Below are 24,261 nucleotides of genomic sequence, written 5' to 3'. Positions count from 1 at the left end.
TGATGACATAAAGTCTCTAAAGTTATTAACAGAGGAAAAAGCAGGGAAGGGGCCGGGGGCAAACAAGCTCGGGAAATCCTGGGTTAACTATAGTCAGGTAAGTAATTTTTTTTTTTTCCGGCTGCGCGGCCTGTGGGATCTTAGTACCCCAACCATGGATCGAACCCACGCCCTCAGCAGTGAAAGTGTGGAGTCCAAACCACTGGATCACCAGGGAATGCCCGAGGTAGATGTCTTTAATGGGATTGTCAGAGGCTGTAATATACAAACGTGCAGCCTGATGTGAACCTCCAAGAGCGGGACCTCACCTCCACAGTCCCCCATGTACTTCCTGACCAGAGCTCCTTCAGGCAGCTGTTTAGGGGACAAGGGTGATGCAGGTCACACCCCGAGGGACATCTCATCCCACAGTGTAAGGAGCTGAGATCTAAGAGATAAAACGTCTTGTCCAGGTGGCACGTGACAGAGTCAAAGCTAAAACCCACATTCCTGGCACTTCCCCGCTGGTCCAGCGGTTAAGGCTCTGCCTTCCAATGCAGGCGGCATGGGTTCGATCCCTGCTCAGGGAACTAAGATCCCACATGCTGTGGGTGTGGCCAAAATCTTAAAAAAAAAAAAAACCCACAAAATACCCCACCTTCGTGATGCACAGCCCCGTGCTCCATCCATGTCACAGAGGTGGGATCTAGTCCCCATTCTGAAAGGAGGAGACACCAAGCACAGCCTTCTTCGAGGCTAATTAGTTACAAAGATCAGACTGGAATCCTGGTCTCTTGAATTTCAGTCTGGAACAAAAAAAGAAAGCCCACAGCATTGGGGCACTTAGAAGTTCAGAACTGCGTACAGGAGTGATATATTTTTAGCGCCTTTAGGTGACCCCTGAGAAGATGAATCATCACTGCTGTGGCATGCCCGGTGAAATGATTCCATTGGGCCAAGCATGAAGTCCCAGAGCCAGCGGATGCTGGAGACCATTCAAAGGGTTGGGCCACACCCCAGGGCTTCCTGCCTCCTCCCCTCCCCCCCATCAACAGGAAGTCCATAGATGAGGTTCACTTTCCCTGGGATGCAGCAGGTGTGTGTGGCCCCTGCAGGGGTTTGCTCCAAGACCGAGCCAGCCTTCTCAAGCTCAAAGCTTCAGCTACCCCTGGGCTGGGTTGGATTTAACCAGAGAGAAGCCCCATGGTTCAGGTTTGGCCAGTGCAAACCAGGCACAGCTGTCGGAGATCTGTCCGACTCACAGCTCGGGAAAGCCTTTGGGTGCAGAAAGGACACAACCCTCTAGAGAGCAGCGATTCTCAACCGAGCATGCATGAGACTCTCCAGGCGGGCTTGTGAAAAACACACGTCGCTGGGGCCCACCCCAGGAGGGGCTGAGTCAGCTGATCTGGGGCGGGGCCTGAGAATATGCATTCCCAAACTCCCTGGGATGCAGGTGCTGCTGTTCCAGGGACCGTTGTTGGAGGACCCCTGCTCTAGGGCGCCTTCTGAAGGATGCCACGAGGTCTGCACACACAGAATTGCTCCCTGGTGGGCCTGAAATCAACACTACCTCTATGCTTACCATTTTATCCCCAATTTTAGAACCCAATTAGGGAGGTTTCTATGCGGGCGCTCAACCTGTAGCTATCTGGGAGACTAACACAGGAAACTCAGAGAACGGGGTGAATTACCACTCTCGTATTTTAAACACATTTAATGAGATGTAATTCACATATCATACAATGCAAAGACTTTTCATATAGTCACAGATGTGTGCAACTACAACCATTGTCAATCTTAGGGCATTTTCATCACCACCGAAAGAAACCCATACCCTTTAGCTCCTGTACCCCTATCCTGTCTCATCCCTGCCCCAGCCCTAAGCAACTACTAATCTACTTTCTGTTTCTAAATTTGCCTGTCTGGCCACTGCATATAAACAGAATTCTACAATACGCTGTCCTTTGTGCCTGGCTTCTTCAGCTTAACATAATGTTTTCAAGGTTCATCCACATCATCACGTCAGCGCTTCGTTCCTGTTCAGGGCCAAGTAATATTCCATCATCTTGCTAGACCACATTTTGTTTATCCATTCACCCATTGTCAGGCTTTAATTTTTGCAGTGAATAGTTGATTGGTTATTTGTTTAAATTCATAGAACTCTACACACACAGAGAGTACATTTTACTGCAGGTTATTTTTAGAAAAGGACATAGGCGGCTTCTACCTCTTATCTCTTAGAACAGGGCTGCCTTGAGCCAGCAGGCGGGAACTCGTCAGCCTTCTCTGAGACCACTCTGTGGGAAAGGCCAGGGGTGCAGTTATAGGTCCCAGGTGAAGCCAGCCTTCCCCTCCAAAGCAACCACACGAGTGAGGTTGTAATACCAAGGGACCCCGGCTGGAGCCACGTGGAACAGTAGTATCTCCTAGTTGAGCCCCACACCAATTCCCGGCCGACAATATTGTAAAATATAATTAAGTTGTTTTGAGCACCAGCAATAGGGAGCTGGGACAGCTGGGGTGTGTTCCCACGGGGGTTTATCGGGGAGTCTCTGCTCTCGGTCCCCATCACTGGAGCAGATGGCGGTGATGGCAGAGGCCTCCTGATGGGTTTCCGCTGCTCAGATGCTCTGCGATTTGCCCCCAGCTCTCTCTCGTTCAGCGCCTTTTTTTTTTTGCCGTACGCGGGCCTCTCACTGCTGTGGCCTCTCCCGTTGCAGAGCACAGGCTCCAGATGCGCAGGCTCAGCGGCCATGGCTCACAGGCCCAGCTGCTCCGCGGCATGTGGTATCTTCCCGGACCGGGGCACGAACCCGCGTCCCCTGCATCGGCAGGCGGACTCTCAACCACTGCGCCACCAGGGAAGCCCTTGTTCAGCGCCTTTTGTTCCCCTGACCTGCCATGTGAACTCCCCGTGCAGAGTTTGAAAAAAAAAAAGCTTTGCTGAGATATAACTCACACACGTAACATCTGCCCATCTAAGGGTACGGTTTGATGGGTTTCAGTGCGTTCTGCCGCTATCCCTACCTGACCTGGCTTTGTTGGTCTGTTTCTCCCACTGGGATGTAAGTCCTTGGGGAGGACGTCTTGCTGTCTGTTCACCACCGTATCGCCCCCTCACCCCCCTCGGTGCCTGCCTGGCACAAAGCGGACACCTAGTGACTATGTGGCAGCTTTGTGAGAACACTCAGAGCTGTCAAGCTCCACGGAGGACGTAGGTGGGTCCTTGGGACAATGGCCTTGGCCTCAGCCGACCTGTGGTGTGGACCTCTTCTGTAGGTGGATCTGAAGAGATGGGCTTGGGTCCTCAGTCTCCCCTCCCCCAGCCCCCTGCAGACTTGCCTGTCCTGCACCCACTGCCTCTCTGCTAATTCTGCGTTAGGGACAGCATCTGTGCCCGTGGTTGAGTGAAAGCTAACGGCTTCCCTCGTTAGCCCCTCAGCTCACATATTTGCATCCCAGCACGGCCTTCCGGGGACCTAATATCCCACGCAGGGAACTTACATGGTGATCATTTTCAGGTAGTTGAAAGAGCTGGGTCTGAGCTGGCAGACTCGGGTTGAAATCCAGCTCCAGACGTAGCAGGCGCCTCTGGGATCCGACACAGACCCTCTGCCGTCCTCTGACCCCACTACAGGGTGGGCCCCGCTGGCCTCAAGCTGACAGCGTCCCCCTCCGCCACACACGGTGCTTCTTTCTGCCTCAAGTCCTCCCAGACACTGAAGAGCGAGCTCGGTGAGCAGAGCAGCCCCGAGTGGAGGTGGTTAGGGCCTCTGGGAGCTTCCGCCCCCCTTCCTTGGGCAGAGGATGTGTGGGAACACACGGGCTCCTGTGGGATTTTCCAATTCATTGATACCCACCCGCCCCCCCCCCCGCCGAGAGATGCCATCTCTGTCGCCCCCGCCACCTCCAACCTGTGGGGCCTTTGTGATGCCCTCAGGCAGCAGGATGGCAGCCACTTGGCCGCTGCCAGTCGCACTTGGCACACGCTCTCTGGGAGACTCTGGCTGCCAGGTAAGAAATGTGGTAGGGCCAGCACCTGGAGGGACCAGAGAGAGAGAGACCCGTGGGATGGGGCAGGGGCAGGGGGAGCAGAGCAGAGGGAAAGGAAGGAGGGGGAGGGGCAGTGAGCCTCCAGGAGCCGCCACCTGGCCGGGACTGTGTGAGACCCAGGTGAGCGCTGCTTACCTGAGCCCAGGCAGCCCTCAGATTTGTCAGCAAAAATAACTGATGCTATGGCTTTAAGCCACGGCGTGGCGGCGGGGTTGGGGGCGGGGCGGGGGGGGGGGCTCCTACTCAGCCGTAGGTAAAGCACCTGATGAGCAGCCTTTCCTCCTTCCTGGTCTCGCTGGGCTTCCTGGGAACATGAGGACCAAGCCCTCACCTAAGGCTCTCTGTCCAAGAAGACCCAAACCAAGACGAGTGCGGACCTGCTGGGGAGGTGAGGTAATTGCACTTGGGTAAGATAATTAGCTCGAGCTCTGGGTGCTTCATCCGGAAAAGGGGAGGAGCATCGTTTCTAACCTAAGATTCTTCTGGAAATGAAAGAATCCAGGCGAATTTAGCATCTGGTAGCCGGTGTCCCATTTGGAGCAGCTCACAGGCGAATTCGAATCCAGTTTCCAGGTGCGATATGCGTGGCAGGTACTTCCCACCATCCTCCCAAAGCTGAATTGCCAAACGCTGCGGGAAGAAACGCCCGAGGCCGTGACTGGGCTCGTCTGCTTGCCGGTGGCCGTGCAGGGGAGCCGTCTTCCCCTTCCTGGGCCCCAAGGGCAGTCAAGGGACTCTGTTCTTATAGAAATGTTATTGTATCTTTCTGATAAACATAACCCATTCCTTGTCTGTTTTTCTTTTCCTATCAAATTACCCCAACGGACACAAATTGGAGCAAATAGTTTCAGTTCCGGTCACAGGACTTGGGGCTGCAGTCAAGGATCTGAATGAAATTCCTGGTAAAATACAGTCATTAGGAGCACAGTGAGAGCAGAATCGAAACGTCCCAGCCTGCCGCCACACTGAAAGGCAGTCTGGTTAATTTCCAAATTATATTTGGGCTCAACATGCAAGGGGTTCTTTTTCATGTAGGCGGAGAAAATAGGACTGAAGATTATTACAATAACCACACAAGACCAAGGGATATAATTATAAAATAAGCCAGACCCTAGCAGGCAAATCATGTTTAATGTGTTCTGAGAATCGAATATCCTTTATGGAATTAAAAACGGGGGGGGGAAATCAACGTGCAGAAAATTAATTAAAGAAGAGGTAAGACACAGAAAAGCTTTGGGTGTCATACAACTACAAATACAAAAGCAACAAATTTAAAAAAAGAGCACACACGTAATTACAGATTTCGGTAACTTGAGTAGCCAGAACATACCCAGTGAATTATCAATACTTAATCATCAAAGATCTTATTCATTTTGCAAGGGGGCTGGTAGTGATGATGGATTTCAGTTGGTCCAAAGGACCTTTCCTTCTGTCGCAAGCAAACCTGTAAGGACGGCTCAAGTAACTCTGAAAAGTGGAGTTCCTTTTCTCAAAGAAAACTGACACGGGAGGGTTCTTCTCCTCCGCCCCCCTCTACCACCAAAATTTGTACATTCATTCAACTCTTTTAACTAAGGCAACCAAAAGACAATTTCTTGAGACCCCCAAACACCCTGTGAAGCCACAAATTCTACCCATGTAAAAAGGGGAAAAAAAAAAAGAAATGAACGACCTCCAAAACTAAGGGCAGTCACTCTGCAAAGTGCAGGATGGTTCACTGTTAACAGCTTTTGTGGAGTTCATGTTAAAATGTCTCTTTAAAAGGAGGCGTGGACGGGAGTGAATCAAGACCCAGCCATGCCCTGGGTTGAGGAACGACCTGTACTGGACAGGTGATATATGGATCAGCCCTCAGGTATCTTTTCAGCTCTGCACACTGCTGAGGTAGGACCTTTGGAAGAAATGCACAACGTCTCAGGGCGTTAAGAGAGTCCTCATCATAAAGCACTGCCCTTCTGCTCAGCTGGGGGGCCCAAGACAGTCACACTCCCGGGCCACGTGTGCCCTTACACAATTCAAGAGTTTGTATCAGATCGCAGCCACGGAGGAGAGTCACAGCCACAGGAGGTGGGCGAGACCCTGGCGCTGACCCGGGGACGCCTGCTGTCTAGCGCAAGCTAGAGGGGTGGGGGGAGGTGGAGAACCCCGGCAGGCAACTACAAAAGGTTATTAGCAAATGGTATCAAAAAGTATCAAAACATTTCAAAAAACTTTAAAAACTGCCAGGCTTGGCGGACACACAGGGCAGGCTCTCTAAGCACCCGGAGGGCTGCCCTACATTTCAGAGGTTTATCCTGGAGACGGGGACTCCGCCCCCTTTCCCGCTGAAGATGCTCAGAATCTCCAGAGAGACAGCAAGGATGTCCACGCCACACGGAACTGCCCCTCCAGGTCTGGGACCAGTGGTCTGAGATTCTGGCCAAAAGTTCCGAGGGCCAAAAGCTAAGTGGCTGGCAGAGCCACGTGCCACGGGGGACCAGGGTAAGAGGCGGAGGCTGCTACGTCTACAAGGGGGTTGGGGTGGCAGGGTGCCGTCCTTTCCCTTCCCCCACGGCTGCAAATCACCCAAAGGTCACTCCTGGCTTAGGGGCCAGGCACTTTGAGCCACAGGTGAACTCACCTGAACTCAGAGTGGGACCTGGGAGGGACTCCACCTCCCTTTGGCATTTGGGTTCCCATCCCAAATCGAACACCCTTTACGGTTGGCTTCTGGGGTTCCTATCATTCAGGTCGACTTATATCATTCAGGGTCAAGGGGAGGGGCGTTCAGAATATAAATACACACATGAGGTTTTCTGCTCAGATCAAGATCTAGAAGGAGTCCTACCTGGTACTCTAGATTTCTAAAGCAGCAGGATGTTGAAAATACGAATTGAGCCACACACGCAAGCAGGTGCTGAGCTAATCTCTGTGTATTTTAAACAGCAGAGAGACCACTGTAAGGAACGAGGATTCTTCAGCTTTTCTACTCTGCTTAAGCAAACAGGGTTCCAATTTGGGTGAGGATCAAACTCAAAAGCTACCACTAATATGAAGTTAAAACTCTAGTTCTTTAAAAGAAAAAAATCAGAACCTCAATAAAAGCCCACCAGGCTCATTCTGAAAGATCAAAGTAAGATTATCCAAGCATCGTCAAAGTTCTAGCAGAACAGCTCGGAGCGCTGAGTCTGACAAAATCATGGCAAAAGTTGCGGTTTCTGTCTCAGCGTGGCAGCCAGGAGAACCCAAGCCTGCATCACCATGGTTTGAAATCACACTATCGTGATTTTGCCGTTCTAATGCCCACCTGCATAAGTACGTCCCCAAGCTCTGCCCACCTGGGTTATAAACCATTTTCTTCCGATCTTAGCTGCACCGCACGGCACGGTGATGTCCATCTTAAAACCACAGACAGCAGAGACCTGCCACAGTCCCACCACTGTGCTCTCCCTCATCCAGGCAGGCGCAGCTCACGGGTCAGGACCCTCCGCTCCACGGACGCCAGTGAGCTCGAAAGCCTTTGTTAGCGCAGTGGAGCCACTGCCAATGATCTGAAGTTGGTCTCCAAAAGGGAACTTCCTCGTCAACCCTACCTTTCAAGGAACACTCACCGCCTCAATCGTATTAGATTCCAAGGCATGTAAATCACAAACATCCTTCACAGTGGCAAGGGAGACATCACAGAATAGTCGGTGCAGGACACGGTATGTTAACCTGCAAGGCACAAGAAAGTCAGAGTAGAGGCCAGCACTGCACCCTTATCGTGGGACACGTCCTGGAAGTCAAAAACACAACAGCTGGCTTAGGCTAAAAATTCGTGCCTGTCCACTTCCTAAGGTCAAGGCCTTCCCCGCTCCCCAAAGCACGCACGGCCTTTCCATGTGCTCAGCCCGACCTGCCCCTGGATTCTGACTGAACGACCACCTCTCTGCTCATGACCTGGGCTGAAGTGGGGAGAACAGACCACAGGTTCTGTGCCTTCTAAAGGGTCTTCAAATAATGAAACCTTTCCTGGAACAGGAAGGGGGTAAGCTTATCCCAAAATTGGCAGTAGTTCTGCAAAACATGTTTCGAGGAGGGCTGGACTAGGTTTGAGGTAAGAGAAGGGTTTCGGGCTCCATGAAGTTTGGCAGTGCTGGGTTGATGGAGGGTTAGCAGTTAATGCAGGACTCCTCAGAGCCTTCGATACACCTAAATGTTCTTTTAAAGAGCTCCAGGAAGATGGACAGTTTTTTGGTTTGACTGTTTGTATGCCTTGCAGAACCTCTCAAGAGTCTGGAAGCCTTTAGCGACTTCCATAGGCAGGGAACCAGCTAAACATGCAGACAGGTCGCCCGTCTCACGAGAGGGGGCAATCGTTCGGGTACCGAAGCTTTCAACTCCCAAGTGGCTCTCAGCTCTCCCGGTTACTAGAGAGAGAGGCCGATCAAAATCACAGTAAACCTTTGAGAGAAAGGAAAGGAAGTGCAGTGGAGACGAAAAAGGGAAAAAGAAGTTAACTGAGATTCTCATTCTAACAGCAGTGTTAACGATACATCTGGAAGTGTTCTCGTCTCTGCAGTCAGATCTGCGCCTCAGTATAGATCACTAAGGCCTCCCTTGTCTCGTGATTAAAACCCACCCCATGCCCGTCGTCCTGGTGTGACACAGCGGCTTGGGCACGAGTCTCAAACTCTCCTTAAACGGCACACGCTACTGTTGTGAGTTCCGGTAACTGCAGGAACCGGGCCGGGCCGGTCACGCATCTCACGAGGAGGTGCGGAATCCACTTTCACAGCTTATATAGACTGAGAGAGCTGAACCCCTGGGAGGAGACCTGCTCATTGTCTCATCTGTCACTTAATGAAGGGGGAAACAGCTCATGACTTGTTAAAGAAGTTGGCGCCCAGCACACAACTACTCGGCAGCGGATGGCCGCGACCAGGATCCGGCGCCGGCGTCGAGGGAGATGCTCGGACAACCTTCCCTCGTTGGGGATCCACGGGCCCTCACTCACTCGCGTGGAGCTTCCCGTGGCTTCTCAGAGCTGGAGTCACAGAAAACAATGGCACATTCTGCGGGCTCCCTTTTTCTTTCCTGAGTGATAAATGGAGATCTGTGGGGCTCAGTGCATCGTAATGTGAGAAACAGCGGGCTCCAGAAAAAAGAAACGGTAAAAAGACGAGAGCACAAATCACAGAATAAGGCGCCCTTGTTACCGCTCTTCCTTGATTACCGATCCCCTTTTAGAATTCGGGAAGACCACCAACCAGGAGAAACAGGATTATTTAGAAGCAGCAGTCATCTGAGCAAGGAATCCCAGTGGGGAGGCCTCCCTGGTGAGAAGTCCCACGGCTCGCCTGACTGCCGGCAAGCTGGTGGCTCTCGGTCACGCAGGCACCCTCTATGGGTCTCTGTGCTCCACCTGGCATGTCGCCCTTGCCAATGATTTCCGAACATGGCCGACGCTCAGTAGTCCCAGGGACCGGCTAAAGGAGTTTCTAGGCTCCCCTACACCACTCTTGGTAGTTTCAGACTCGATAATTCTGAGGCGGGGCTCAGGAACCTGTTTTCTTCAAAGCTCAGCCAGGTTTGGGGAGGCGTGGACTAGGGAATCTGTAATGTCCCACCGCAGCCCTTCGTTTCGATAGGAAAGTTTCTGCGTCACCCCTGCCCTGGCTGCTCTCTGGGGGACTGTCGCGGGGGTCACCCATGGGGGTTCGCAACGTGGGAAGCAGCCCTGCACAGACACAGGGGTCGCTCCTGCCTGGGCCCCGCTTTAATTATTCAAGCAAGATAATATGTCAAGTCATACAGAATATTTAATCGGTTACTGTGATATCATAGAAATACCAAGAATCATAAAAGTAAAAAAAGCTGCTAAGTCGTCGATAATGGTTCCGGGATTCTACCAAGTGGCTGCTGGTCTCCAGACGCGCCGTAGGCGGCGGCAGCGGCGTCACTGGCCGCGGTCCTGCGGCCTCTTGCCCTTGCCCTTCTTCTTCTTGTCCTCCAGCCGTGGCTTCAGGGCACACACGCAGGCGGACACGCCGGCGATGGCCTTGGGCAGGTCGGTGCCCTTGCTCCACTTGTCCTTCTCGCGGTCGTAGACCTGCACCGTCTTGGAGAAGGCCGTGTTCTCCCAGCTGTAGCCGCCCAGGATGTAGATGCGGCCCTCCCACACGGCCACCCCCGACTCGCTATTGGCGTGCAGCAGTGGTGCCACGCGGGTCCACTGGTTGCACTGCGGGCTGTAGGCCTCCACGCCCAGCACGTCGAAGCGCTCCATGGACTCGAGGCTGTCGTCGCTGCCGCCGATGGAGTAGATGCTGTCCCCCAGGCTGCACATGCTGTGCCAGCCACGCGCCGTGGTCATGGGCCGCCGTTCTTCCCACACGTCTGTCCGGTGGTCGTAGCACAGCAGGTTCTTGCGGTAGGGGCCGATCTGGTAGTCGTGGCCCCCTGAGATGTACACGAAGTCTTTGTAGATGGTGCCCGCGTGGCCGTACGTGAACCTGTGGAGAGACAGATGGATGGACGGACCGACAGAGACAGAGCGGGAGCTCAGTGCTGCACAGGCTGGGCCTCTGTGAGCCGGGGACCCGGTCTTCTCCTCGGCAAAGTGGGGACAAGCTGCCCTCTGAGGGGGTGGTGAGGATGGGAGGGGGTGACAGATGGAGCAGGGCAGGTGACACACGGGCAGCTCTGTCCTCTCTCTGCCCATCTGAGAAGTGGGCATCATCACAAGACCGCATCTGTCTCATTAGGGCTAGAAACGCTACGCCACTGAGGCACACGTGTGGCCCTTGTCCCATCACACATCAAGCAGGGCCTGCGACAAAGTGCAGCTCCAATTACACGACCGTCTGGAAAAGTCAGCCCTACAGGGACAGTAAGTATCAGTGGCTGCCAGCGGTTCAGGGGAAGCAGGGAGGGATTAAAAGATGGAGCTCGAGGGATTCTCCGGGCACTGGGACTATGCCGTACGACACTGTAATCACGGATACACATCATCATACACGTGTCAAAACCCGCGGAATGCACAACGCAGAGAGGGAGCCTGATGTAAACTAGAGAGCTTAGCTAATGTATCAACTTTGCTGCATTAGCTGGAAACAATGTACCAGTCACTGCAACGGGGGAAGCTGGGTGCGCTTGGCAACCTCTGTACTTTCTGCTCAATTTTCTCTACCTAAAATCGCTCTAAAAAATGAGATCTATATAAAGGCAAAGAAGAAATTACCAACAGCAAAACAAAGTGCACACAAAGGTGGAACAAAAAGGGAATGGCGTCACGACATTCAGGACGGTGATTCCTTAGCCGGAGGCGGGAAGCAAGCGGATGGGAGAAGAGCACACGGGGCAAATGGGTCCCAGGCAGGTGGGCTACCGTTCAACGTCTTCGACTCTTGGGTTGGGCTGTGGGTTTGTGGAGGTCTCATTATACAAGTAAGTCAATGAATGAAAAAAGGTATGAGTAAACACACGGAACAAATGTGGGGCATGCATGCCCTAATGACAGCAGCATCATGGATTATGTTTATTCCAACTCTGGACATCGATGGTCCACTTAGAAAAAATAACGATAGGGTTGTTGTCGTACTTAAGGTACACAAACAACCCCGGCTGGCCTAGAGAAAGTGACAGAGGCAGATATTCTTATGTAATTAAGTCTCCCTTCTCCATCTGTAAAGTGGGGTGGTACACAAGACCTGAACCTGGGAGAACACAGGTCTTGGTTTGCCTAGGACAGGGTCAGGAGTTATACGGTTGAGCTCTCCGTTCACGGGCATTCGGGTTTGGGTAATCCATGACATGGGTTATTATCCACCCCACTGGATCACTGTGGATATCAAGGGACTCATCACATCAAGCACATGGCCCAGGCTGGCACGTGGTGATCAACAGCTACTATCATGATTGTCCAATCACCTTATCCACAGGTGTCCAGGTGTTACTTCATCGGCTTCTTGGAACCTTTACCTGAAGGTGGTAGTTACTGTGGGGTGGGGGGGAGGGGCGGGGACTGGAGGAGCCGTGCAGCTTCTACTGTAGGGAGCTTCTCAAATAAATGGCAGCACCTCTGCTAAGCCCGTGACAGTAACAAAGGCAGTGAGTGGACACCCTGACAGGGTGGTACTGACATCACATCCCCTTTACAGATGAGGAAAAAGAGAGAGTGTGGGGTGAAGACACTTGCTGGAGTCAGATGGACGGTAGAGAACCCTCACCCTCTGTACTCCTCCTGCCCAAAGTCAGAGGGATTTGCAGTAAATCTCTCACTCTCTGAACTCAGCACTCATTTCCCCGAAACTCAGGAAGTGAAGAGATTCAGAAACAGAGGGATGTTTGTCTCAGTGGCAGAGCTGACACTTGCACTCCGACGGCCCAGAACAGGCACCCTGACAACCATGCCCTCTGCCCCCCACGCTGTTTTTACAAGCCAGGAGATTCTTCCTGGAATTGGAAGGCCAAAGTATCCAGAAAGGGAGGTGGGCTCAACTGTAACCCCAAAGCCTCCACGTCTGTAGGGTCTGCCACAAAACCCCAATCACCTTGGCAAGCCGGCCACATAGGACCAGGAGTCGGTCTTGGGACTGTAGGTTTCTACCGACGAGAGAGCTCCATTCTCATTCCGGCCGCCGACGGCCACCAGCATGTCTTCGATGGAGGCCAAGTAGAAATCCACGCGGCGCTGGTTCATGGAGGCCACCTGCGGAGGCGAGACACCTGTACCTTCCCTTCCCCAAACTCGGGTCAGCGTCAACATCCAGCACCGCACCCCCAAACATGCTCCACGAAAGGCACAGCCCCGGAAGGCGAGGTGGTGGCCACGTGAGCCTGGGGAAGGGAGCCAAACCTGAAGAAAGGGGGGCTCTGTAGGCGGGATTTCTCAGGGCCCCCAGGACCCTCGAGACCTCGTGAATCCCCAAGAGAGGGACGGAGAATTCACTTCCCCAAACCTGTCTGGCCACGTGGCCGACCTTGTGGACTGGAATTCTGCAGCACACACAGGTCAGAACTGCTGATGTAGTGGTTTCCTGAAATAAAAGTTCATCTTTCCCCTCACCCCCCCACAATCAGATATTTTAAAACTTAATGCTGACTCTCATCCGTGTTGATGGGCATAAGGCGGTGCCCCACAGAAAATGAGCAATGGAAGACCCAAGTCCTTCTCTTTCTTTTCTTAATCATCCAAGCAGAACACACGAATGAACATGGTCCTGCAGGAGCCCATGTCAGGCTGCGACCGTGATGAAGGTTTGGAGGACGGGCTTCAAAGCTGCAAGCCTCCTTCAACTGCAAGTGCAAGACTTACACCTTGGTTTTAGAGTTTTGAGAATAAAATCAAAAGGTCACCCAAGTCCCTTCGGAGCCTTGAGCTCAGAAAAGCACCGAGTTAAGTAAGAAGACTGAGGTGTGAGTATAAAGATTGAGACAGACTTTCATGGGTGGCCATCTGGTTCTTGGGAGGAAAGGAGCACATGTGCCAATCAACGTGAGCTACAACCACCGACCCTGGAAGGTCAGCATCCCCCCTCCCGTTTCCAGAGGGAGAAGCTGAAATTTGGAGTGGGCAAGGAACCGGTCTGAAACCCCCAGCTACGATTTAGCCAAGTTGGGGCGTGAAGCTGGGTCTGACATCAAGACCCAGGCCTGTCCCGGAATCAGCTGGCACACCTGCCGAAGGGCCACGACTCCCAGCAGGTGTAAGCCTTCGTGGCCCCCTTGACCAGCTCCAAACCTGCCCCAAAGAGGAACTCAGCGGAGACTCTGAGACACGGGGAGGTTGTCAGAACTCTGGGTCAATCTTCCAGACCCGTGTCATCCAATATGGTAGCCACTGGCCTCCTGTGGCCATTTACACTCAGATGTAAATTAGTGATAATGAAATACAATGGAAAACTCAGTTCTTCAGTCCCACGGGCCACGTTTCAAGCGCTCAACTGCCACACGTGGCTGGTGGCTACCGTATCGGATGGCGCAGATGAAGAACGGTTCTGTCAGTGAAGAAAGTTCTACTGCACGGCGATGCTCTGGACACCGACCGTCCCTGCAGAAGGTGGCCGGTCAGCCCTCACCGCCCCCAACCAGGGGGTGGGGGGAATGATGTGGCTTGTCACTTTATCGTCACACCTCGTTCAGAAGCAGGGTGGTGGTCAAGGCCCGAGAGAAGGGGGTGGGGGCAGTCAAGGCTAAGGTTAAGGAGATCAAAAGTCCTCAAGAGTAAAGAAATAATCTGGCTTTAATCTCACCTTGATCCACTGTTTACAGCGGGGGTCATACCTATAAAGAAGATTGGATGCCGCATCCCCTCCGTTGTCCCGCGAGAAGCTGCCGCCAGCGATGAAGATGAACCCCCCCAGCACGGCGACGCAGTGGTGGCTCCGCCGGGCCGGCAGGGGCGTCTCCTTGACCCACTGCTCGCTCTGGGCGTCCAGGTAGCAGGTGTCGTCGCTGAGCTCCAGACACCGCTCGGAGACCTCGCCGCCCACAAACAGCAGGCACTCCTGGGTGGTGCGGAGGGCCGTGCGCTTGGTCTGCATGACCGGCTGGGCCGCCAGGCTGTTGTGGTAGCGCACGGCCTCCTCGATGAAGCCCTCGCAGTTGGCCTCGCGGGGCAGCAGTGAGCACACGGCCGGCTTGACGCGGTGCAGCAGGTCGTTCTTGGGGATGAGCGGGAAGTGGATGTTCTCCAGCACCTGGTAGGCGTGGGCCTCGCGCTCGGGCCGCTGCGTCAGCCACTGCAGGGCCGCCTGCAGCAGGTCGTGCTCGCACTCCCGCTGCACCTGGCTGCTGCCCAGGTAGGCGCACAGCTTCTGCACGGAGACGTTCTGCAGGAAGTCGGGCGTGAAGGACAGCGTGCCGAAGCGGCTGAGGATGAAGCCGTCAAGGAAGGCGTCCAGCCGCCTGAGGCTGTAGATGGAGGCCAGCTTCTGCAGGTACAGGTAATTGTCCTCGCTCACCTCCTGCTCCAGGTACTCGCAGCAGAAGTCCACCACCGTCCAGATCTGCAGCAGGTGGGCTGTCTCCAGGACGTAGTCGATGTTGCCACCGTCCAGCACCAGCTCCCCGCCGTACAGGAAGTCCACCACGGCCTTGAGCCCGACGTAGGAGGCGCCGATCAGCTCCACCTCCTTCTGGAAGGCCTCGCGCATGCCGAGGGTGAACATGGAGTTGAAGTAGTCGCTGCACACTGCCAGCAGGTTGCGGTGGGCTGGCACGCGCTGCTCGTCGGCCACCAGGACCACGTCGCAGAAGAGGCCGCGCAGGCGCTGCTCGTTCAGCCGCTGCAGCACCGTGCTTGAGTGGTCGGCCCAGCGGTACGCCTGCGGTGGCGGTGGAGAGCGCGCGTCAGGAGGGGAGGGGGCTGTCAACCCGCCCCCACACCGCAGCGGCCCAGCTAGCGCTACACGACCAGCACTGACATACAGTGGAATGAGAGAACAGGCAACAAGGTGTCAGAGCACCTCGCAGAAAGTCAGGGTGTTTCCCTGTACGTGTGCATATGTTTGTATATTTCCTCCCTTCTTTACAAATAAAAATTTTAACTCAATCTTTCTTTTTCCCTTTGTTTCGTTTTCCCTCTCTCCTCCTTCTTTGTAAACAGGATTCCCCAAAGTTTCCTTCCTTCTCTGTCTCTCTTTCCTCCTTAGTGTGTGTGGGTCACGGCACATAGGTTCGAAAACGCTGTCCTATCGGGAGGGTGAAGTTGCCTGGGGCGTGGCCTCTCAAGTCGGACAGGAGCTGGTGGAACCCCAGCGCCACTGCTCTGCAGCTGTGTGACCCGGGTGAGTCACGAGCAGCCTGAGCCTCGGCTCCTGGTCTCCCCCAGGTTTGGTGCGGGGGAGGGGTCATGAGCCAGAACATAGCGCAGAGCTGGCCCGGGGACAGCGGGAGCAAAGTCAGCAGCTGTGACCGTCAGTTCCCACGGAGTCACGGTGCCGACAGCTATGCTACAGAGACCAGTCCAGGGAGCTAGAGGGTCCCAGAGACTGCAATATATCCAGACTAACGTGCTCTGGGGAATCTTACTTTCAGAGACACGGCTTCAACAGTCATTGCCAGAAAATGTATGTAAATTGCAGGAACGCTGTCTTTTCCCGGGAGCTGTATGTGCCGCAGACCGCACTGTGCACTCGCCTGCACACTCTCATTTGAGCATCCCAGGAACCCTCCAACGGAACGTCAGTTGTAACCCCCTTATTCCAGAGGAGGAAAAGTGAGCTTCAGAGAGACTAAGGAACTTGCCCAAAGTCTCACAGGGACTGAGGGGCGGGGCTGGGATTTGAACCTAGGTCTGATCCCAGAGCCCAAACCTTTAATCACCACACTACGCTGGAATTAACGAATCTATTAATATGAATAGTTAATAGGAATTAATTCAATAAATTCAGGTTGGTGGACATTGCTTGACTGTTATCTGCCTGCCCTGGGCTTTTGAAGATGCAAAGAAAAATCAGACCCAGACAACGGTTTCTATGCCCTGGAAGAACTAATTAGGATATTTCACACTGCTTTATTTATTCCCTATAAAAACAACAAAAAAATTCAACATATGGAAAAACAGACCATTCAGAAATACCAACTAGGTAGCAGGGCGATTCAGGGAGGACTGGGGAAAGGGGCGGGGCAGGCGTTAAGCCCGAGGGGAAGTGGTGGTGGAAAGGAAGACAGGTGGGTGAGGGCTCAGCAGGTGTGAGCAGCTGGGTGACTGGTGCACAGGTCCTTCTGGGTTACTTCTCAACATGTGTCCTACGGCAGGGGGGTGGTTTTTTCTTCCCTTCCAAATCTGCTCCTTACCGCCTCCGATGCATTAGTAATTGGGGCACTTTATTTCCCGTGGTTCTTCCCCGTCCGGCCAATTCCCACATCAATCGCTCTGTCTGTGCAACAGTCTCGGGCAATGTCCTCACATTCTGAGGGTACCAAACAGACGTTCCCTAAAGCTTCCTTCCCTTCCCAGTTTACAGAGCCAAGCTCTCCTACCTTACATTACAGGATGGTTTCCTGAAGGTCCATATACACAGGTATCTCCCTCTATCCTGGTTATTCAGAGAGAGCCAGGCTGGCCTGGTCTGGGCTTCAACACATATTGGCTTGGGGCCCCTCTTGGGTGCGGACTGAAGGAAGGCAATGAAAAAGGCACTACAGCGGCAAGCTACCGAGTAACAGTGAAGGCTAGTGTCCTAGAGAAGCAAGTGAGGGGCATCAGGTGGGCTGTCAGCCCACCATGGGCTCCTGGTTGTTTCCAAGCTGGTGAGGGTGCTGGAATTACCCCGCTTAAAAAGGGGCACACACGCCCCCAGGCTACCGCGTGAAAAGGGAAACAGCCCTGGGGAGGGGCGGGGACTGGGGAGAGCCCCAGATGACAGCTACCAGGGGAGCCACCTGCTGCAGCGAGCCAGGGCAGGGGGGACGGCAGCCACTGTTTCTACAGCTGGGTCTCCAGGCTAAACGGGCAAGTTTAATTCTTTACCTGGGTCTTGACTACAGCCCATTTCTGGTTATTTAGTACAGCAGCAGAGAGCAGAACTAAAAACAGAAAAACGTGACTTCCCAACGTTAAACTGGCATCAGTAACTGAGTTGCAACATTTCATATAATTTAGAAACTCCAACCTGCAACATTCTCCAGTGGTATTAACCCTGTTCATTCCTTTGTTTCTTACTTTAGCACCTTAATCAGGTGAAGAAACTCAGGATCTAACACTGGGCGGAAAGCAGGTATGGGGTATCTTATATTAGAAAAGAACTCAGGGACTTCCCTGGCGGTCCAGTGGTTAGGACTCCGTGATTCCACTACAGGGGGCACGGGTTCGATCCTCGGTCGGGGAACTAAGATCCTGCAAGCTGCGCGGCATGGCCAAATAAATAAATAAATTAAATAAATAAATAATTAAAAATAAAAAAGAATTCAGCATCAAAGTGGATCAACACATTTTAGAGCAGATAAATGAACAGCGGCCGCCACACAATGGAAGACTCCACCGCTCCAAGAAGGGCACGATCTACCCGCACGTGCAGCAACCAGGCTGAACCTCAGAGGCAGGGTGACAAGAGTAACGAGCCAGGCACCCAGGGGACCCACCCCGACTCCACGTATATAAGTTCAAGGGCAGGCAAAACTGCAGGGCTGGAAGCTGGGCGAGTGGCTGTCTTGATTGTAGGGGCTGGAAGGGTTTGATAATGTTCTTTAACTGGGTGTGTTCAATGTCTAGAAAATCAAGGGTACATTATGATTTGGCCACTTTTTAAATATAAAGAGTTAGGAACATAAATACAATGAACCAAGGGACAGAGAAGCCTATTCCTAAAAGCTTCAATTCAGAGAGAGACAAGCTCAGAATCTGGCTTGGAGGCACAAAGATTTCTAGTGCTGCCGAGCTTAGAAAGCTACGCTGTCTCTGCAGCCAAGCTCCCAGACAAAGCCCCTTTGAGTCAGCAGCAAGACCCTTCTGGGGTTTCGCAGTAGATAAAGCCGGGCTTTGGCAAGAGTCTTCTCAGTCAACTCAAATGGAAACACGAGAGCATTTCTCAGGAGGACCAACCTCCCCTGAAAATTACACCCCGTTTTTCTTTTTTACACACCTGTCGAACCTCGTTCCCCCTTCTTCTCCTCTTATCTATAGGCTGCTCCCAACTCCCTTTATCTAAAATGGTATTTCTTCATCTTTTTTTCAGTCTGCTTTTAAGATATTTTTTTTCTATATAGCTTGCCATGTCATTTAAACACATAATATATAGTCTATATATCTGTGTGTGTATTATATGTATAGCTTTATACTTTAAAAGAGTAAAATTCTTTCCAGACCCCCAAGAACCCATTTCATCTCCTTGTAAGCAATGTCAGCCCCATGGAGAATGCATGATCTACGGTAAACATGACATTTAATCTTCAAAAAAGGACACTTTAAAAAAATTCCCCGGCCGTCCCGCGGTTAGGACTCTGCACTTTCACTGCCGAGGGCCAGGGTTCAATGTGTGGTCGGGGAACTAAGATCCCACAAGCTGCGGTGCGGCCGAAAAAATAATTAAAAAATAAATAAAGAAAAGGGTGTTTTAATATTCATAAAGAGACAGGTGTAAATTGGGACTGTCTCACCAACTGGTCCCCCAAACCTTATCTACAGCAGCTGTGGGGGAAGGGACCGCTCCAAGTCACCTGAAGAGTTTGCTGAAGGTACAGATTTGCAGGTCCTGCTCTGAGATTTTCATTTAGCACGTCTGGGGTGGGGCCGGGCATATGCACTTCTCATGAGACACCTGCCCCCTCCCCGTCTACCAGGGTGAGTCTGATGTAGTCCGTGTGCCACAGGTAGGTAGCCTCGCCATGGAGAACCCACCCTCACTGGCTCCTAGGGTCTCAGAAGGTCACGACCGGGGAAGACTCTGGGCCCTTAACATCCAGGTACACAAAGTGTTGCTCCCACTATAAGGTTGTGGACTGGCTTCTCCACGGACACAGTCTTGGATTTTTTGAGCCCCAAGTGGAAACACAAATCCCACGGCGTCCACCCTGTCCTGTAGATGCCAGGTGTTGGATAAACGAGTCAAGTTGTGTTTCTAACATCCCTCGCAACCCCCAACCCCTGCTCTCTCTGATTTTATGATTTTTCCACTCCTTGCCTGTGCCACCTCTAGTCATTGTTAAGGAGATTAACACCAACACCAAGAACAGAAAATCAGTCTGCGCAATAAGAATGAGCTCATCAGAAAAATCTCATGCTTCCTTGGCAATGTGCACAGGCGGTGAGCGACCCATTCACAGACCTTTGAGGATTCGCTGATCTTGGACGGCCGAGACACTCGCGTCTGCCGGCTTCCCTCCATCATAAACAAGATCGCAGCCCTGCGACAAGAACAGGACTTCTGAGCGTGTAGTAATAACTCGAGGTCATTCATGAATCGCAGGCTCTGCTGGCAGGTATCAGTGACAGCAAGAGCAAAACAGTCACATGGAGGAAAGAGGGAGAAAAAACTGTACTACAAAGAACTCCCTTACTCCGAGAGCTGGAAAAATCAGAGGGTTAGAATCAGATAGAACATTTAATAAGTGTTCCTTTTTCACCTCATCACGTCTTTTAGCCCACCTCCTACAAGTACCTACCTTTGGATGCTTGAGCTGAATTAGGCCTTTTCGAGAGATCAAGATTATAATGACAACAGTTATCATTTCAGAACCCAGACTATGACCCTGGAACCAAGCTGACATGTGCTATCTCATTAAACTCCCACAACTATCTGGCTGGGCTGATGTCACTTAACCCATTTGATCGATGAGGATATTGAGCTCAAGGTCACAAAGCTAGTGAATGGCTGGGAATCAAACCTGAGTCTGTCTGGCTTCAAAACTGGACAGACATGGGCCCTTCACTGGGATGCCTGGTTGAATGTGGCCTAATCTTTAAGAATCTCATACTTTTAAAATTTCATGAAGTTAAGGCTATGATGCAGTGATGACTACCAAGTATAAAATACATTCTAGACACAGGCACTGTCTTAAGTGTTTTCTGTGTCTCACTGATTTAATCCCCACAACAAGCCCACCAGGACAGCACTATTATTATCCTCAGTTTATAAAGGAAGAAGCTGATGGCAGCGAGGGGAAGTAACTTGCCCAGCGTCACACACAGGAAGAAGCAGACCTAAGGAGGCTTTCCTGCTCTCAATCCCTGGGCTATTTCACTTGACCATTAAAAAAATGCCCACAGGCAGGAAACCTCTGCAGGGGGAGCCCATGCCCCGGCTGGAACATGCAGGATAAACTTGACCAAGCAACTTAACCTCTGTAGACTTCATGGTTGAATCTACAGACTGGGCTGGTGCATCAGGGGATGTTAAGGTTTCTTCCAGTTTTGAAAAGTCAGGCAACCCACTAACAGCACAGAGCTGGGCTTTGGGGGACCTTGGAGGATGGGGGGCACACAGAGGAAGGATTAAGCTAGCAATATGGGCACAAGTCGCATACTGGGACTGAGGGTTTAAGGAGGAATTCTTCCCGCTGCTAGGGGAGTTGAAAAGAGTCAATCTGTTACCTACTGAACACACAGCCTTTGCTAAAAAGGAACAACGTGACAAGGAGTCAGCTCTGTGTCAAGATAATCAGGGACACACAGAGGGGGCTCCAGCGCTCCCACGGAGGATGGGGGGACAAATTCAGACACAGTCCACCCTGCCAGCTCCCTGGGGGGAAGGAAGGGACGAGATTTCTCTCGACAAACTAGCAACTTTGTGACAAAGACCAGCTGTCCCCACCCCTGTCCTTTCTGTCTGCTCCTAGGATGCTGGGCGGCTCAGAGAGGGAAGAGAAGAACACCAGCACCCAACCTACTGCTCACCCCTGACTTCCTTGTTTCACCTTCACCCTCTGAGACAGGTGCCACCATCGTTTCTGACACCCAGGCTCAGGTGGCCGTGCGGCCCCGCCCAAGGTCACACAGCAGACAGTCTGCACCACCGCAGGCAGCCAGCCAGGGCTCAGGTCTGCCTTTAGTGCTAAGAGCTTTCTTTTCTAGGCCAAGATTTCTAAAGAGAGTATCCCCTTGTGGAGGCTCCCTTTCGTCTGCGGGAAAGTGGTCTGGGGCTCACTGCTACAGGAGTGTGGATATTAGCTGCCTCCTGCGCTTTCTGCAAGCAGGTGAGGGGTCAAGGCCACACGCAGGGACGGTGGCGATCCCCAGTGAGGCGTAAAAGGTCTTTTAGTAAACACGGGAACCGAGGCCGCGTCCGGACGGGAGGGTCCCCACGGAGCCTCCTCTCCCGGCTCCTTCCCCGGGTTTCGACCCTGAACGTGCCCGACCGCAGCGCTCCGGGAAACAGCGTCGTGGAGGTGGACGCGGACGCCCGCCGGCACCCACCCATCCCGGGTCTCGCCCGCAGGGTCTCCGGGGACGCCTCTGTCGCTCGCTCGGACCCAGCACCCCCTGGCGGAACCGCCGGCACAACGGCCGCCCGGGCGGGCTCGAGCCAGCTGCGAGGAGGCGGAGCTGGGTTGCGCCCGGGGCTGGCGCCCGCGGCGGGACGCGAGGACAGTCACTCACCTGGGCCGCGCGGGCCGGCCGCACAGGCCGCACCTGTCTCACCTGAGGGGGCGGCGGCCCCCTGTCCAACCCCCCCCGGCCCCGCGGCGGCCCCTCCGCTCGCCCCCGGCCCCGCGATCCACCCCCCGAGCACAAAGAGATCCCGGGGGCGGAACCGGGTCGCAGCTCGCGGGGCCGGGGACCCTCCCGAGGCAGGCCCGCCCCCCGCCCCAGCCCCAGCCCCCGGACGGCGCGCGGCTCTCGGCCCGGGCAGGAGCGGGGTGCGCGCGGAGGCCCACCTGGGAGGGCGCGCTACGGGCGCGGCGCGGGGATTCCGAGCGGCGGGGCCGGGCGGGCGGGGCGGCGGGGCCCGGGCGTCGGAGCCCGTGGGCCGGCCGGGTGCGCGGCCATGGCTCCGCCAGGAAGTGCGAGGCCGAGGGCGGAGGCGCGCGCGGCCAATGGCGGCGGCCGGGAGGGGGTGGGCTCTGGCGGCGCGGGGGCGGGGCCTGCCCCAGGCGGGCGGGGCCTGCGCGGGGGGCGCGGGGGGCGCGGCGTCCTCGCCCAGCCTCGCCCAGCTGTCCACCCGGCCGCAGGACTCGCTTGTGGCCCAGGCGGGCCACTCACAGTCACGCACCGCGAAATGCCTACTGGGTGTCGCCCGCCGTCTTAGGCGCGGGGACACGGCGTGGAGGGACAGGCATGGTCCCGGGCCTGGGGGACCGGAGTGCTGGGAGGGGCCATCGCGGTGGCACCTTCGCACCCTCACCTCCTTCCAGCCTTAGCTCGGTCGGCCTCTGCGTTCACCGTACGGTGAGTCCTTCGCTGACCCCGTGATTAAAGTCACCATCCCTCTCTCCTAACCCCGTTTCCAGCTTTCCGCTTCACTTAGCTTTTACCACCGTCTAATCTTCTGAATCATTTCCTTGTTCATTTGACTTATTGTCTCTCTCCCCCACTAGGAACCCTCCAGGGCAGGGTTTACTGTCGGTTTTATTCCTGGCTGGGCCCCCAGGGCTGGCACCTAGTAGCCGCTCAATAAATTTTCGAGGAATGAATGAGTTTAACCATCACGGATCTATCCTTGTCAAACTGATGCTACAGCTTGGATAAACCTTGAAAACATTATGCTAAGTGAAATAAGTCAGACCCAGAAGGACACATATTGTATGAGTCCATTTATATGAAGTGTCCAGAACTGGCAAGTCCATAGAGACAGAAAGCTTAGTGGTTACCCAGGGCTAACCAGTTGGGGGTAAGTGGAGTGGGTGGCTGTTAAGAGATTTGGGGGGGGGAGGGTGATAAAAATGTTCTGAAATTAGGTGATATTGATGATTGTGCAACTCTGAATATACAGAAAATACCATTGAAATGTACAATTCAAAAGGGTGAATTTGGGATTTCCCTGGCAGTCCAGTGGTTAGGACGTGGCGTTTTCACTGCTGTGGCCTGGGTTCAATCCCTGGTCAAGGAACTAAGATCCTACAAGCCGCGCGGCGCCGCCAGAACCAGAAAAAATATATGGTATGAGCTGTATCTCAGTAAAGCTGTAGTGCTCGCTTCGGCAGCACATATACTAAAATTGGAACGATACAGAGAATATTAGCATGGCCCCTGCAAGAGGATGACACACAAACTCGTGAAGCGTTCCATATTTTTGTATGGCTGGTTCACTTTGTTATAAAGCAGAAACTAACACACCGTTGTAGAGCAATTATACTCCAATAAAGATGTTAAAAAAATAAATAAAGCTGTTACAAAAGCAAAACCAAACAGAAAACCTTCTCTCTGTCCTCGCTTTTCTATTCCCTGCCTTCTCTGGGAAGGATTGAGAGCGTCTTTTTTTTTTTTTTTTTTTTTTTAATAAAGAATGCTCTCTTCGTGGTACAGGGAGGTACCTTTTTCTTTAAAAAAAAAATTTATTTATTTTTGGCTGCATTGGATCTTTGTTGCTGCGCGTGGGCTTTCTCCAGTTGCGGCAAGCGGGGGCTACTCTTCGTTGTGGGGCGCGGGCTTCTCACTCTGGTGGCTTCTCTTGTTGCTGAGCACGGGCTCTAGGCGCACAGGCTTCAGTAGCTGGGGCACACGGGTTCAGTAGTTGTGGCTCGCGGGCTCCAGAGCTCAGGCTCAGTAATTGCGGCGCACGGGCTTAGTTGCTCCGTGGCATGTGGGATCTGCCCAGACCAGGGTTCGAACCCGTGTCCCCTGCATTGGAAGGCGGATTCTTAACCACTGTGCCACCACGGAAG

The 24,261-nt window shown here is 53.4% G+C and overlaps 1 protein-coding gene and 1 non-coding gene across 2 annotated transcripts; one reads left to right on the top strand and one right to left on the bottom strand.

Annotated features, from left to right (window-relative positions):
• Window positions 1-9,797: 9,797 nt before the first annotated feature.
• KLHL36 (kelch like family member 36) lies at window positions 9,798-22,408 on the bottom strand. Its single transcript, XM_030863171.3, has 5 exons — window positions 22,315-22,408; window positions 19,767-19,845; window positions 14,250-15,323; window positions 12,549-12,706; window positions 9,798-10,508 (listed from the first exon to the last, which is right to left on the bottom strand). The coding sequence occupies exons 2-5, from the start codon at window positions 19,827-19,829 to the stop codon at window positions 9,953-9,955; spliced, it is 1,851 nt and encodes a 616-aa protein (XP_030719031.1). The 5' UTR covers window positions 19,830-19,845; window positions 22,315-22,408; the 3' UTR covers window positions 9,798-9,952.
• A 1,156-nt stretch (window positions 22,409-23,564) lies between these two features.
• LOC115857050 (U6 spliceosomal RNA) lies at window positions 23,565-23,671 on the top strand. The gene has a single exon (XR_004041096.1). It is a non-coding gene; the product is annotated as a U6 spliceosomal RNA (small nuclear RNA).
• The last annotated feature ends 590 nt before the right edge of the window (window positions 23,672-24,261 follow it).

This window comes from Globicephala melas, chromosome 19 (genome assembly GCF_963455315.2).
Source record: "Globicephala melas chromosome 19, mGloMel1.2, whole genome shotgun sequence".
Taxonomy (NCBI): Eukaryota; Metazoa; Chordata; class Mammalia; order Artiodactyla; family Delphinidae; genus Globicephala; species Globicephala melas.
Note: the sequence above shows the minus strand (reverse complement) of the source record. Positions and strands in the feature narration are given on the sequence as shown.